This window comes from Spodoptera frugiperda, chromosome 9, assembly GCF_023101765.2.
Source record: "Spodoptera frugiperda isolate SF20-4 chromosome 9, AGI-APGP_CSIRO_Sfru_2.0, whole genome shotgun sequence".
In the NCBI taxonomy this organism is placed as follows: Eukaryota; Metazoa; Arthropoda; class Insecta; order Lepidoptera; family Noctuidae; genus Spodoptera; species Spodoptera frugiperda.
This window is the reverse complement of record NC_064220.1, coordinates 2,307,082-2,322,879: the sequence shown is the minus strand read 5'-3', so window position 1 is coordinate 2,322,879 and position 15,798 is coordinate 2,307,082. Positions and strand designations below refer to the sequence as shown.

Sequence of the window (15,798 nt, the reverse complement as noted above, 5' to 3'; positions counted from 1 at the left end):
TAAGGTGAACTTTGAATAAGAAATCTGTTTTAGTTTTGATATCTGTGTTTTGACAGATGTGGGTGATGTTTGGGTTAGTGTTCGCTAATGCAGCTGTCGCGTGTGAGAAATTGAGTTTAATTTCGGTTTCTGTTTTAAGACTTGGTTTCCGTCAGGTATACGGTAATGTTATGTTGTGGTTTATATGGTTTAAGAGGTAAGTTTAATCTCTATTACCTACGTAAATAATTTTATCGAAATGTGACTGCCACAACAAACATCTCATTGCTCTCATGAGAAAACATACGTAGTGTACCTTTTTTTTAAATCTGTGTAAATTAATTTATTACCTACCTATACATGAACAAGTGATTACACAGTAGTATATCCATACTATTACTTCGTCTTCGTATTCGATAGCCAAAATACGTATCCGATGCGCTAATTCTCTAGCTCGACATTTTTTTCCTTTTCTTCTAACTTCCTAGACTACGTTCTTTAATTAACTATTAAGCTTCCAATACCATTTTGAAGATGATATGATAAATCCAGACCAAAAGATAGGACCAAATGTAACCCTAATCATAATTATCAGATAATATCTGTAATTATAGCCGGAGATAGTGAAACTATATGAACTCTTTGCATTCATCAACTCAATGTATCAACTCTTTGTAATCACGTGATTAGTCTCATTGATTTACAATAGGTTAATTGAAAAAAAAATCCAAAGTGAATTAAAATGTTAAATCGACTACCCATAAAACTTTTACCAAACCCCCGTACTCAACCCTCAAAAATCGATAAAGGCAAAATTTATTAAAGGCCAAAAGAAGTATTTTTCTCTTTAAAAACAAAAAGAACAGCCCAGCAATAGATTTTAATTATACCCTCGAACAAAGATCGCAAAATTGGGCGTAAGTACAGCGTGTAATTGCATTCAACTTTTAATGAGAAGTTACGTGTTTGGGAACTGGAAACACGCTACCAGTATTTGGAACTAATTTTGCTAAAGCCTCAGTCGAATCTGAGAAAACATGAAGAGCACATTGGGAGTTCAAAAATTCAAAAACAATATTTTCGTTAAACCTTTGTATAGAAAGTTGAGAAATAATAACAAAATAAAGCCAAATAAAGTTATAATTGATCGCAGACTAAATCTAGATGGTCATGGAATTTGTGTCAAGAGAAAAGTAATGAATGCTACTAATGGTGTAGCTGTTAGAAGAAAATATCTCAATAAGGTTTCTAGTGGATGTGGATGGAGCGAAGATAAAAATAGATTCGTTGATACAAAAGTGTATAATGGATTTAGTGGTTCCCGTAATATGTTAAGTGCTGTAGAAAATAGGAAGCCTAAAAGGGAGGTAAAAGGTGTTGAAGATAGAAGTAGTAAATTGGTTCAAGCTGACGATGAATTTGTTGTGGTACAAAATGTAAGTACTTTTATTTATTTATATATGCTTTATTTTACACATTTAAGTAGCCTAGGTTACATACATTATAAGTAATATGCGTACCTACAATGGGCGGTCTTATCACAAAATGGTGATTTCTTACAGATAACCTTTGGTATAGTAGTAGTACTTTTGCAACTGTAATAAACATTTTCTTCTAACTATTGAGTAAATAAGAAAAAAAGTTGTTCAACCTGTTTGTCAGACAACTAAATAGTGAATTGAGCAATAAAGAATAAGTGTATGTATAACACTACTACTTAAAACTTATAAAAGTTTCATTAAAATAAAATCGTATATAATATACTGAAGTCTACATTACCTTATCATATACTACATATAAACAATCGCGATAATTTCCGCAAACTTAGTACATAGTAAACTTAACTGTTCATTACTCTATATAAGAATACTCTATCCCGTTCCCACGCAAGAATATCAATCAAGAAAGTAATATAAGTTTTATACATACATATGTATAAAACTTAAGTATAGTTGCGTCACTCTTGTACATATATTTTAACCGAAGTTCCCGTGAAATATTTCACGACGCTACAAGGTTACACATTTGCGCTTCGTGTTAACTTAATTTTCCTAGAATTTTCTTTACAGCATACTTCATAGCAAGCACATAATTGAAATAACTCCGCTCTTACCTACGGCTAGGAAGGAATGTGAGAAAATACCTCTCCATTTTAACATTTCACAAATTATAGTGTAAATAGGTAACACAAACGCTCCATATTTTTGTTCGTATAAGAAGAAAAGTATTGTGAGTAGTTTTAAGACCACAGAAAGCTATTAGGAGAGTGGTTCAAATTATTTTAGTATGTCAAATTGTCGTGTTAGTCCGGATGTTTAAGACGTCCGCTTCTCATGCGTGAGAGTACGGGTTATTCTAAACCTACCAATGTCAAGTATCAATGCGACTTTTTCCGAGTTTAGAAAGTACATAACTTTCTATTATTTACATACTGAGACTGACAAACGGTGAAAGAAAACATCGTGAGGAAACTTGGGCTTATAATATAAGTTTGAAATCGCCAACCCGTGTAGAGCAAGCGGGGTAATTGATGTTCAAACCTTCGTGAGAGATTATGCTCCGCTGTTGATGTGTGTGATATGTGATGCTACTAAAGGATATTAAATAATTACTGACTGTCTCATTGGTCGAGTGGTCGCATATACGACTGCTAAGCAAGGAGTCTTGAAATAAATTCCCAGATCGCGTTGGGCAAATTATTACGCAAAAAAGTACAGTGTGTGGAATTTGCCTGATATAGACCAAAGTCAAAGTCAAAGTCAAAATCATTTATTTCAAATAGACCAGGAAGGCACTTTTGAACGTCAAAGCAAATTTAATAATATTAATAACGTCTGTCTGTCGGTCAGTCCTCTAGTGAAGCTATTTGCTCGTTCCAAAGTGTAGATTCCTATGGAGAAGAACGAGCAAGAAACTCCATAGGTTACTCTTTTTCAATCAGATTTACAATACAATTCTTGGTTACATTGTTTCGATTACTTCAACTATGTGAGAACAATGTAAAACTAATATATAGTCCAAGCGACAGAAAAAGAAAATAACCTAGAGGACAATAAAAAATAATGCAGTCCGGAGCTGACCAGTCCCAGTTGACAGCGCCCGTTCACGAACATGACACGTACACCAGCACCGCCCAACTCAACCATGTTGCAGGGAATCGAGCGATCCAATGCCCGTGCCACCGCCAGTGAGACCTTTGAGTGAGCATGACAACTCCAAGCTGACATAAGGGTAGTTCTTCGAAATTTGATTCTTCGACTGATTCATATGGCCAAAATTTAATTCCACTTTAAGATCTGTAACACGTGTTCATATGAAAATAGATGTATAAAATAACGTATATTCGAATGAGGGACTCGTTTTTAAAAAATAGTTTTCGAGATATCGACGTTTGAATATTTTCTGCCCAGATGAATCAGAAATTGTTACAGATGAATCTGTTGAACAATTGAAAATTGTATGTAAATGAGCTCTGTATTTATTTTAATTGTTAGCATACCATTTTCGAGTACTTTCGCACAGAGAAGTCACGAGCATTCATCATCACGCTTGCTCAGGGCGGATTAGCAATTTCAGACTCATATTAATTACATTCCTCAAAAAAAGTTTTTAAATTGTAGCTATAACATTTATAGCTAAGTTAATTTAAAAATAAGACTAGTAAAAAAATGGACAACGCAACAAGAGCATTATTTTATGATTTATATGCGGTTTTGACCTTACAAATCAGGCACAGATGAATCAGGATTTTGCTTACAATCATGCATAACTCATCGTATATACAGACTTCATTCTTATCATTTTTCTACACGAATGTATAACCAAAAAGCTTCACACGAAACATAGATTGAAGTTTTAAAACTGTAAAGTAAATTTTATAAAATAGGCATTGTAATCAGGATGCCATGTAAACCAAACACAGATGAATCAGATATTTATCTTAGTAACACCTGGATCTAAGCCAACCAACCGCACGTCCGCCTTCTAGCTTGTCCGTTGTACGCCTGGTTTCCCTCCGCACAGGAAGCCAGACTCTCATTATTAATACCCGACTAACTATGGTCATTCGTAGCTTACGCCATATTAATCAGTATTATACGCCGGACACTTCTTATTTATTTATTTATAATCAAACTAACATAGTTATAACGAATGCATATTTTTTTTTGAAGAGGACAACTCATCTCCTTTCGATGTAATTATACTTTATATTGAAGTATCAAAGGGTAAATGCGAAATCGACTACTTTGTTCCGGAAAATGGCAAACGGACACACCATATGAATCAGAAGAACAAGCTTTAAAAAATCTATTTTGTACCTAGACTGCAATTATTTAAAAAATATTATTTGTCCTAGTAACTGATATAGCTAAACTATACTAAAAAAAATATAACATGCCGTTTTGTTAGTTGGTTTCAAAAATATTCCCAAAGACATCGAAAATTTTGTCTCTGAAGAACTACCCATAAATGCATTCTACTAGTCTAATTTGATTTCAGTTAATTACAGGGCTCTCACATTTACAATAATTGTATAACGTACAGAACACATCTAAATAACATGGTTATATTACTACATTTTTTTCGTTCTCCTGTGGAGCCGGACCAGCTTGCCTCCAAGCATTTTTATCTTCTATATAATCGTTTACTTTGTAGTATGCTTGTCTACATAACGTTTTTTTAATACATAGTTTAAATTTTGATTCATTTAGATTCTGTATTTCCATTGGAACTCTATTATAACATTTAACACAGAATCCCATAAATGTCTTACTTATTTTTGACAATCTAAAAAATGGTTGACTTAATCTATCCTTATGTCTAGTTTGATAGTTGTGTCTATCAGATACTTTTGCAAACAAATGTAGGTTTTTCCTAACATACATAATATTTATACCAATAGGAGGAGGGAGACCTTTGCTCTGCAGTGGGAAGATCATGACTGAAATCCAATGTTATAAACCAATAGGTTCATCCCCCATTATATGGGACTTATAACATAACTTATATGGGGAGAAGTACCTCTGCCTATGTCTACGGATAAAAATGTTGTTCTTGACGTTACCAGAAATAATGATATACTTGAAATGTCACATGACGTCACGTCGCAGTACTCTTTATACATAGCTATGACGTAGGGCTCCCACTCCCTCACATAAATGCGCCTTATCAAAGTAGGTTCAAAATACATGAGTGAGTTATTGACCTCCTGGGGATAATGAAAGGCATTCATAGTCACAAACAAGTCAACTTCGTTTTTGACCAAGTTGAATAATAATAATCTTTCTATGTTGTCTATCATGAACTCTCATATGGTTAGCAAATCCATCTTTGTTCATAAATTTTCTTCCACATACATAACATAGTAGTAATTAATTGCCAAAGGTGGTCGGGCTTTTATTAAATTGAATAAAGATCGGTACTTAACATGCAACTCAAACCATTTATTAAATATGATACATTTACAATTTTTTTTTTTTTCCAATTATTAATGACTGATACAATTCTTATATGTATATCAATTCCAGAACTAAAACAAACTTTAAGTACCTACTAAAAAATAGACATTAAAAATACTTACACAAGTAATAATGGTATTCGTTATACAGAAAAGCATACAATTCAACATAACCCCCCAACAAACCAACATTATCGATTTCAACTCCTCAGTACCAGCCAAGTTTCCAAATCCCAATTGGATACGATAGCTTTAGCCAAAACAATTTTCATTAACCCTGCTATTGTTCCAGGTTTCGAATGCATGGTTGAGATTGTACCCCCTTCCAAAACTCCCTGAGGAGTCTGTTACATCTGTGATCCTTCGATGTGCTCTCTGCCAACTTGGGTTGTGCAGTATGCTGGTGCTCTGGGCCGTTATTTGGGTATTCGTCATACATTCGTTTGAAGGTAATTTTTTGTTCCATGTTTTAATGGTCTTTCAGCGTCATCATATCTTTTTTTATTCTATTTATATTAGTTCTCCACGGACTCTTGGTCCGTGCCCTTGTCATACATTTTTTTTTAACATAATTCTAACCAATATTTATTGTACCTGTATAATACACTTCAATAAGGTACATGACATATTTTTATTATTTTAAAATATTAGACACGTATTTCTTATTTTCTTACGGAAACCAATACTTTCTAAGATATATTGATTTGAAATATTGTGAGACGTCACTTCTGGGTACGTTTTATACGTAGAAATGACGTATTTGCTCCCACTCCTATTTACATTTTGATTCGTTTTATTTAAGTGTTGTTATCTCAATAAAATAATACGTTTCGAATATTTTTTCTTTACCTAACTGACGGACTAAATATATTTATAATTTCCATACCCCTTCAGCGTCCCTATTAACTACAACTATAATTATTACAGAATAAACACACATTAGCATAATTTTACTGACCACCAAAATTAAATTTACCAGCGAGCGTCATCATATTATTATTAGCCACTAGACGCCCACATAACCTACCTTTAACTAATTTACGATATCGACCGATTATTGCTAATGATTTTGTTTCATTGAACTAAAACTAATGCCTGCTGATAAGTGTTGAGAATTTTAGGACTCAATAAAATGGTGTTTTTTTTTTAATCTACACTAAATAAAGCTGAAGCGTATATTTGTTTCTTTGAATGTGCTAATCTCCGGAACTACTTTTCCGAATTGAATAATTATCTTTGCTATAAAATATCATGCTACGACCTAGAGGAGGTGAGCAGAGCGGGTGAAGCCGCGCGGGATGAACTAGTACAAATTAAAGACACAAACACACAAACGATATTAAGCACACAACTGGTAAAAAAGTTAACGGAATGGACGTACCCTACTCGTTCTTATAATGGTTTTGAGAAATACACAGGTATTGTTTTATTTGAACAATACAAGTGTCTTTATAATACAAGTTGCTTTATTTTGCAGGTCCATATGAAATGAAAGTGTATAAGGATTTTGAGAAAGAGCAGAAATACCTCGTCGTCAGCCTGGCTACGGAACTGAGACAGGTATAAATTGTGTTAGATGCAAAATCTACATCATTTAAACTGTATGTATGTCTACAATAAAAATAATACTAGTTAAAAGATAATTTAAACAATAATGGAACATACATTAATATGTTCTCCGGACAAAAACTTGTCGGAATAACTTTTCAAATACGAGGATCACAAAATCTTATAGATAAATTGGGTAGTTTCCTCAGTCAAAAATAAATTATTTCGACTATTCAATACAATAAAATATTCAAAAATAATCAAACGATTTTTTCTAGCTATGTTTCTAGTTTTTAGAAATCAGTCTGCTATTTGACGTAAAAATCTGATGACGTCATAACGTACTATTTCATACAAAATTCATAGAAAATAATCATTTTTGACGTTTCGAAAAAAGTATTGAATTTGACTAGTAGAAAACTAGCCTGTTTTCAACTACGATATTCTCAACAGTTTAGTACACAGAATTTAGAAAATATACCTAATTTAAGAAATAGTCTCTACCTAATCTTCCATTTATGTTTATGCCTACACAAACAAGTCCAAACTACTTAGTCCGATTGAAAAACAAACACTTAAAAACATGGCAAACAAACACACAAACTATGTTTATAGTGTTAGCAAGATAAAGTTAAAATCGTGAACTTTTCGAGTTTGTTCGCATACCGTCGCCATAAACTACGTTGATAGTTCTGCAAGCTATTTCAGCGCTGCTCTTTCAAGAAATTAAATAATCGCACAAGGTATTCGCGCCGTCTTTGTGTATGAAAGTTATTTGGACAGAAGGTTAAGTCTGAACAGATGTGTCGTCTAAAAATGGCAACAATTTAGGTAAAATGTCAACTTAAAGTCAAAGTCAAAGCATATTTTTCAATTAATCCTTAATTAAAGTAAACGTCCATGCATCTACATACCTCGTAGGCCAGGCCTGCATCGCAAGCATCGCATGCATCAGACGGATTAATTTTTCAGACTGTGTCCGCTGTATCGGCACCGTTCGTATTGCTAATAATCGGATTGCCGATGCCACTGTCACTCGGATTTTTGGCATCGGCATTCCGTAAGATCGTAAGTTTAGTAAAGTGGCCACTTATAGTCCTGTATGTATATTTCATATAGAGTATAAACAAGGACACATTATTTATTTAACTGATACAATATTGAAATAGGTTTTCTGCGTTTAACTTTTTATGTGGATAAACCGAAAGGCAACAAAATGGCTAGGAATTGCTGCTAGTTAATTTTATGCAACACCGACTTGCCTGAGATGAAAGTTGCATAAAACCGAGTTAAATAAATTGTAACATACTGTACGTAACATAGCTACATAACATAATATTTTCGCTCCTCAAAGGAAGAACTACACATTTTTTACTTGTAGGACGGTTCGTGAGAATATACTGATTTTGGATATGAATTTCTTTGTAAATATGATAATACAATTTTGCTGCATGCATACCGAAACTTATGGCTAAGTGGTGCTCGGAGATTATTATTATATATTGTTGTTCTTGTTAATAAAACAACTTGATTTCTTGACGCACGGGTCTGGATCTGGTCGGGCGGCGAGCTACCCCTACTCGCCGTCCGCAGACCCGCACTTACGGTGGCCGGAGATCGTCGCGCGATCAAATAATATGCTCTTGGGAACAAACAAAATGGAGCCTCTAGCGGTTTGTACTTTTCATGGCGGAATGGCAGCAACGACTGTCGCAACCGAGGGCTGGGCTCGCTGTCATTGCAGCGGTAAGTCCCCTCTTTGAGGAGTGGCTAGAGAGGCGCCACGGCGTCCTCACCTACCGCCTGACGCAGGTGCTTACCGGACATGGGAGTTTCGGTAGGTTCCTGTTCCTTATTGGGCGGGAGGAAACGCCCGGGTGTCATCACTGCGAGGACCGCCCGGAGGACACAGTAGAACATACAGTGGCGGTGTGCCCTGCGTGGGCTGAGCACCGCCAAGTCCTCAGGGATGTGGTCGGCGACGGCGACCTCTCGCGCTCGGCACTGGTTCAAGCCATGGTGCGGAGCGAGAGGGACTGGGATGCCGTCTCCTCCTTCTGCGAAGCAGTCATGCTAGCTAAGGAGGAGGCGGGGCGCGTGAGGGAACAAACCTCCTCACGCCCCAGCCGTCGCGAGAGACACTCTGGGCGTCGGGGATCGCGAGACGATCTCCGGCCACCGTAAGTGCGGGCCTGCGGACGGCGAGCAAGGGTAGCTCATCGCCCGAACAGAACCAGACCCGTGCGTACGGCGCGTCGCGTTCCGCGCGCGCCTCAAAGAGCCATCAGACCACCACAGATGGGGCCCAGTAGGGCTGATGCCTGATCCGGAGCTGCGGACTACCTAGCGGGTTTACCGGGGCTCCGGCTCGAAAAGCAGGAGAAGGAACGGGGTGGTTTTTAGTCAGTAAGAGTCTGACACTCCCTCTCGCCTCGCCCAAGGCGGGAGAAGTCATTGGATGATTTCCCAACCTCAAAAAAAAAAAAAAAAAAAAAGCGGTTTGTACTTTATAATTTCTTGATAAATATTTTCTGATATAAAAGTATTTCATTAATAGTTTCATATATCGTATGAAAGGCAATTTAATTACCTTTAAAATGACATTATTTTGTTGTAAAATGTTTATATATTTTTTTAAAGCGATAGAGGGTTCTTTAAAATGAAAAAAAAACGCTAGAGGTTCTGTTTCTTTGCTCCCATTTATTTTTCGAATCATCATATTACCTTTTACCAAATATGTGTTGACATATTCATTCCCACACCCTCACCATCGCGGTGTGAATGTAAGAAAATATGTAACCAACCAATTTGAACCGGCTCGTTGGAAATGAAATTTGAATATTGTCATACATATACATATCATACACAATACAGCAGAACAAACTATACTTTCTTCGTCAGTTTTTTTATAGAATTTTCAACTTTCTTCGCATAGGATAAGGTTGATAATCTTTTGATAAAATTTAACAGATTGGGATATTTTGATGTGCTTCGATTTCTATGGGGCGTCTCGCGGGAATGTCTGCCATATATTCGATACTATTTGCGTTATACATATATTTATTGATACATACTATACAATACTGCAGCCATGGAAGGGTTTTCGATTCGATTCCCGGGTCAAGCAAAATATTTTGTGTTGTATATGATTATCCACACGATAGAAATACCATATTTTGATTTGTTTGGGAGCCCCCTGAACATTTCAACAGTCTAGCTTTTATGGTTCATGAGAAACAGCCCAATAGTTCCAATTACCCCAAAACTTGAAGTGACATAACACCTAAATTAACCCCTAACTTATACTGTTACGTGTCACTTAGAGTTGTTGAAAATAAAAATCACGTTAAATATATCTTGGCTTAAGAGGTTTTTAAAATTTAGGTGACATTAATGCGACAACGGATATACATAAATAACACACAATAAGGTACCAACAAACACTCTTCACCAATACAATTCCCAATTGGCAAACCACAAACAGAACATTACCCTAAACCAACAATTTATAAGCATATAAACAGCATTTAATCACTTGTCTGTCTGTATGTTCGACGAATCAATATTATCTCGCATTCTACCGACAAGCACATCAAAGTATACCAATTCACAACAAAACTTAAGGAATTTCAACTTTAACGTTGAAGAGATAAGGTTGGAAATTTAATGAGTAGTATTTATGCCCACGTGTGCAATCATAAAATAATCAAATTTCAACTTTAGAGCTAAACGGGTAAGGTTGTATATTCAATGTGTGATAGTTTAGGTTGATGGCTGATGACGTAGTGTTGGTTCTACACCCGTTATTACATTGCTTACTCAATAAGGTATTAATTATCTATTAATGATTGGTTTGCTACGTCTTGTTACATGAATTGCAAGCTTGTGAACTAAGCATGTAGGTTCATATTTCATTGAACCAATAATAATTATCGTCGGCAACTCCTAATCAATCCAACATAGAACGCTTTGTTCAAAAGTTGCACTTATGAAGTTATGACAACTCAACCACGGAGGCAGGCAAATGAGGATCTCAAAATCCCTTAAATTCAAAACGAGGATTAAAACTAACTGTGGAAACGACTAGGATACACTCTTTGATATATCGATATCAGCTCAATGCTTATAAAAAACTAGCTACTTCCGCGCGGTTCCGGCCACTCTGCTCCGCTCCTATTGACCGTAGCGTGATCTTACAGAGCTATAGACTATCCAACACAAAAAAAACTTCTGGAGATTAGCGTTCAAACAAAGAAACTCTTCAACTATGTATATTAGTATAGATATAGATTTAAAACTACAGCTTCTACTATTCCCTGTTACGAAACCCAGATTTTATATTATACAATGTATTTAACACATTGAACGCCGTGGTGGTCACCAGTGACCGACGTTAGCGGAGGATTTGCCTTCAACAGTTTTCTATTGGCAGTCAAAAACTTAAACATATTTCTTCTAATAACAAACTTTAACAACAAAAATCTCCTAAACTCTTATTAATATAACTTGTTCAATCATCAAATGTAACAAGTGGACTTCATAAATCATGGCCGACTGGCCGTCCTATAAAATTAGTCAGGAAATGAAAAAGTAAAAGAAATTCCGTTGTAAAGCTATAAATCAAGTCGCAGGAGTTTAATAAAAACTTTCCGATGAACCAAATCCAGATGCGAAATCAAATAAGGTGACCATTTGCTAATGAAGTGGAGAATAATCTGGTTATTATAATCTTAACTACTTAGGGACTGACTGACCTGATCCGGAGCTGCGGACTACCTAGCGAGTTTACCGGGGCTCCAGCTCGAAAAGCAGGAGTAGAAACGGGGTGATTTTTAGTCATTAAGAGTCTGACACTCTCTTTCGCCTCGCCCAAAACGGGAAACGTAATTGGATGATTTTCCCGCCTTAAAAAAATACAAAAAATGTCTGTCTGTCCGTCCTCTAGTGAAGCTATTTGTTCGTTCCAAAGTGTAGTTTGCGTGTTACATAGGTTCCTATGGAGAAGAACGAGCAAAAAACTTAGGTTTTTCAATCAGGTTTCAACCAAAGATAAAACTATCTATTTATCAGACTCTCCAATAGACAAAATATGTAGCTAAAAACTCACATAGTCTGATAAAACTACCATTCTATTTCCATTACCCCTTACATTACAATGGCTACTAGCAGCGAAATTTTCATTAAAACAAGTACGTACAATAATTTTCAGTGGGCGGTTGGCAACGTGCCATTGTCATCAAAGGCTGGATGTCAAACGGCCTCACACGCTCCGATAGAGGGCAACTGTTAGCCCCAAATGGCTTCATGAACGTTACACTTATATACACCAAGTTGGACAACTGTTTTTATTTAATTTTCTGAGTGTTACACGTCTTATTTACTTAATTATACCTTAATTGGCAAATAGCGATAAAGATGTCTTTTTAAAGTATGATTGACTAAACTAATAAATAAAATTGGAGTGTCTATTTGTAATATTCAAATAACCGCTTTTTACAACGTACATATGTTATATACACGATACATAAACTAAAACAATATTTTTTACAATTTTTGTCTGTCTTGTTATTCTGGCTAATCTCAAAAATGACTGGATTGATTTTGATGGGACTTTAATTGGCAGTTAGCTGATAAATTACGGATTAATATAGGCTACTTTAAAAATACACTAATTATTCTGTAATCAACTTTAACTACATTATCATTGAGTTGATTTTAATTTGATGAAGAAGAAGTATTACTTCGGTACTTTTTAAACATGTTTCATACACAAAGTTTTTTAAATTAATTACTTAATAGGTTGGACAATTGCTAAAGAATCGTGTTCATTTTCTAGTCCAGGTAAAGTTTTAAAAAAAACCACCACGTTTGAAGTCGAGCCACGAAATTTCTAGAATTTTGTACTGAGTTTAGGAACAAATTCAACCTCCACTATAAACATTATACTCGGAGAATGTGTCTGTACACCCAATACGTGGAAATAGACATAATATGTATACTCATTTTAATACAATGTAAATGGTAATGTACCCAATATAATTTGGTAAAAACGACTAAACAAAAACACAATGTGAAAGCCTTCAAAATAAAAAACGGTGTCATTAGTACAAAGGGGGCTCTAGGGAGACATTCTGTTGTGAACTAGCTTGCCCTGCGACTCTGTGTGAATACTCGTAGAATTAGGGGAAAAAAGTGTCTAATATTTCCTTTTAGTATGTGTTGATAGATAAAAGGTAGCTGTTTAATATTTATCTTGCACTTATGATGATGCGATGCTCTTACCAACATTCTAATAGTCATATGAATAGAAATGCTTGAAGTAACTGGTTTTGTTCTGATCAGGGTATTTTTCCACCAGAGATGTGCTATGTAGCTGTGCGAGGAAGATGCGCAGCTGGAGTATACGATGTATTGATTTTAGAGAAGCCATCCATAGCTCATATAAAAAACATAGCTTAGCTGAGTCCGTTTCAGTGCTAAACTGTGTGTACCAATGAATATGATTGGTGGAAGCGAAACGCATCCACTGCAACGTAGCATAGCACATCTCTTGTGGAAAATCACAAAGTCTATACATAATACTAGCGGACCCGACAGACGTTGTCCTGTCTACACGTTAATTTGAAAATTTTATTCTTTTTTTAATAAGCTAAAACATTCTGGACCTTTTTGATGAAAATTATTATTCAAATGTTATGACAATATCTAACGTCATTAATATTTGACACTGCGATGGTAGCGCCGTCCGTCGGATCCGATGTAAAACATTCCAAAATCAACAACTACTAATAAATTAAAAATTAATTAAAAAAACATTGTCCAGCGGACAAAATTGTGAATCTAAACCATTCTCAGATCCTCTTGAACACACACAAAAAGTTTCATCAAAATCCGTCTAGTCGTTTAAGAGGAGTTCAGTGACATACACACGTACAGAAGAATTATATATATAAAGATTAGCTTTTTTGTAACGAGAAGTATGTTTGTGTAAGGAAATGGTCAAATTCATTCTTGTTATTAGACCATTTCCTCTTCATTATTTTTCCTTTCCCTTCCCTGTTAGGTGTCAGATTAATTCTTTAACTTATATTATAAGTCTGTATCTATCTGTGTTCCAGTAATTAGCCTACTATCAAAATTCACTCAGCAATTTTAGCGTTGTCTAACAAAGACACGAACATACAGATTGTCGAGTTCCTAATATTAGTAGCGCATAGATGAACAACATATACGCTATGTCACGTTAACCGTATTAGCGTTTACGCGACGAGGATGGATCGACGCAATTTTTATACTCTGTAAATACGACAGGTGTGTAAAATGAAACGTAAACTCTTCAACTACGAACGAAGAAACGAATTGAAGTTAAGAATATTTTGTTTAATACTCATGACACTCGATGACAATAATTCTGTTGTTGGAGGTTTAAAACCGATCGATGCCCAGAACTGTTCACATTAGGTGAGCTTATTGCCATATACTGGGCATAATTCCAGACTCCGTGCTACTACTGTTTCGTAGAAATATTGATTTGAAAAATTGCGTGACGTCACTTCTTGGTACGTTTTATACGTAGAAATGACATATTTGCTCCCACCTCCTAAAGTTTTATTCGTTTTATCTTAGTATTGTTGTCGTATCTAATAGTTTTTCATTGTCAATGTCTAACTGACGGACTAAAAAGATTTTTAATATTCATACCCCATCATCATCTCTATTATGAAATTACTGTTATACAATTTTTCTACTATTGTAATAGCAGACTAAGGTCCTTTGTGTGAGCCAATATACATAGAAACTAATATATAATTAAAAAAACTTTTGACAAAGAAAACTCAGATACATTGTACCACCTCCACAACTCTTCCTTGATTTAAGTAGAGGGCGTCTTACTTCATAAATTGCTTCCATATTGTGCGAGCGAAGATTATATACCGGCTCCCTAATACATAATCCTTGAACCGAAATATAAACGTGCTCAGCTTATTAGCTGTATACAGAACATACGCTGGCCGCCATTTTTGTGACACGTGACGTCATATGTCGTAAAACGTAAATTGAATTAAGGTGTGCTTTGTGCTAACTTGTTTTTCTAAAGATTATTACGACTTTCTACTGCTTTTTTTAATCAACCAACGACTTCTCCCGCCCTAGGCGAGGCGAGAGGGAGTGTCAGACTCTTACTGACTAAAAACCACCCCGTTCCTACTCCTGCTTGTCGAGCTGGAGCCCTGGTAAACCCGCTAGGTAGTCCGCAGCTCCGGGACTTTCTACTGCTAGAGTTGATATATATATTTATTACTAGCTGATGCCCACGGCTTTGGTCGCGTGGCACAGAAGTTTGTGACTAATAAAAGTAGCCTAAGTAAAAGCTGTCAAAATCGGTCAAGTCATTTCAGAGATTAGTCAGAATAAAGAGACAGATTAAAATTATAAAGATGTGCTATATCACAATTCTACATATTTTTCTTTACGATTGAGATTCACGTATTTGATTTATTTCTTACTTTACACTGATTTATATCTACATACATTTAATATCAAATCGTAATAGCAAGCAATCCACTATTGTACTTGTGTACCTAAAAATAAGCTGATCCCAGTCCCAAAGCGACTAATTAACCGCCGAAACTAAGACTAAATGAACCTCATAACGACAAGCGAAACTAACTCTAATCACTTTAACAATAAAGACCATTGTGATACTTAGCTGCATATTGATAGTAATCTACAATTTGGGTTATGTGAACCGGCAATTAATTCTGCTATACACAGAGAGAAGTATTTAGTAATGATCGCCTCATGTCAGGGAT

The 15,798-nt window shown here is 35.6% G+C and overlaps 1 protein-coding gene across 1 annotated transcript in view; it reads left to right on the top strand.

Annotated features, from left to right (window-relative positions):
* The first annotated feature begins 720 nt into the window (after positions 1-720).
* The window catches only part of LOC126911013 (uncharacterized), a 43,982-nt gene continuing 28,904 nt past the window's right edge, over positions 721-15,798 (top strand). Inside the window, exons 1-3 of the mRNA XM_050695749.1 lie at positions 721-1,415; positions 5,730-5,886; positions 6,915-6,997. Coding sequence (XP_050551706.1) covers positions 1,017-1,415; positions 5,730-5,886; positions 6,915-6,997 — 639 coding nt within the window. The 5' untranslated portion in view covers positions 721-1,016. The remainder of the gene's footprint in view (positions 1,416-5,729; positions 5,887-6,914; positions 6,998-15,798) is intronic.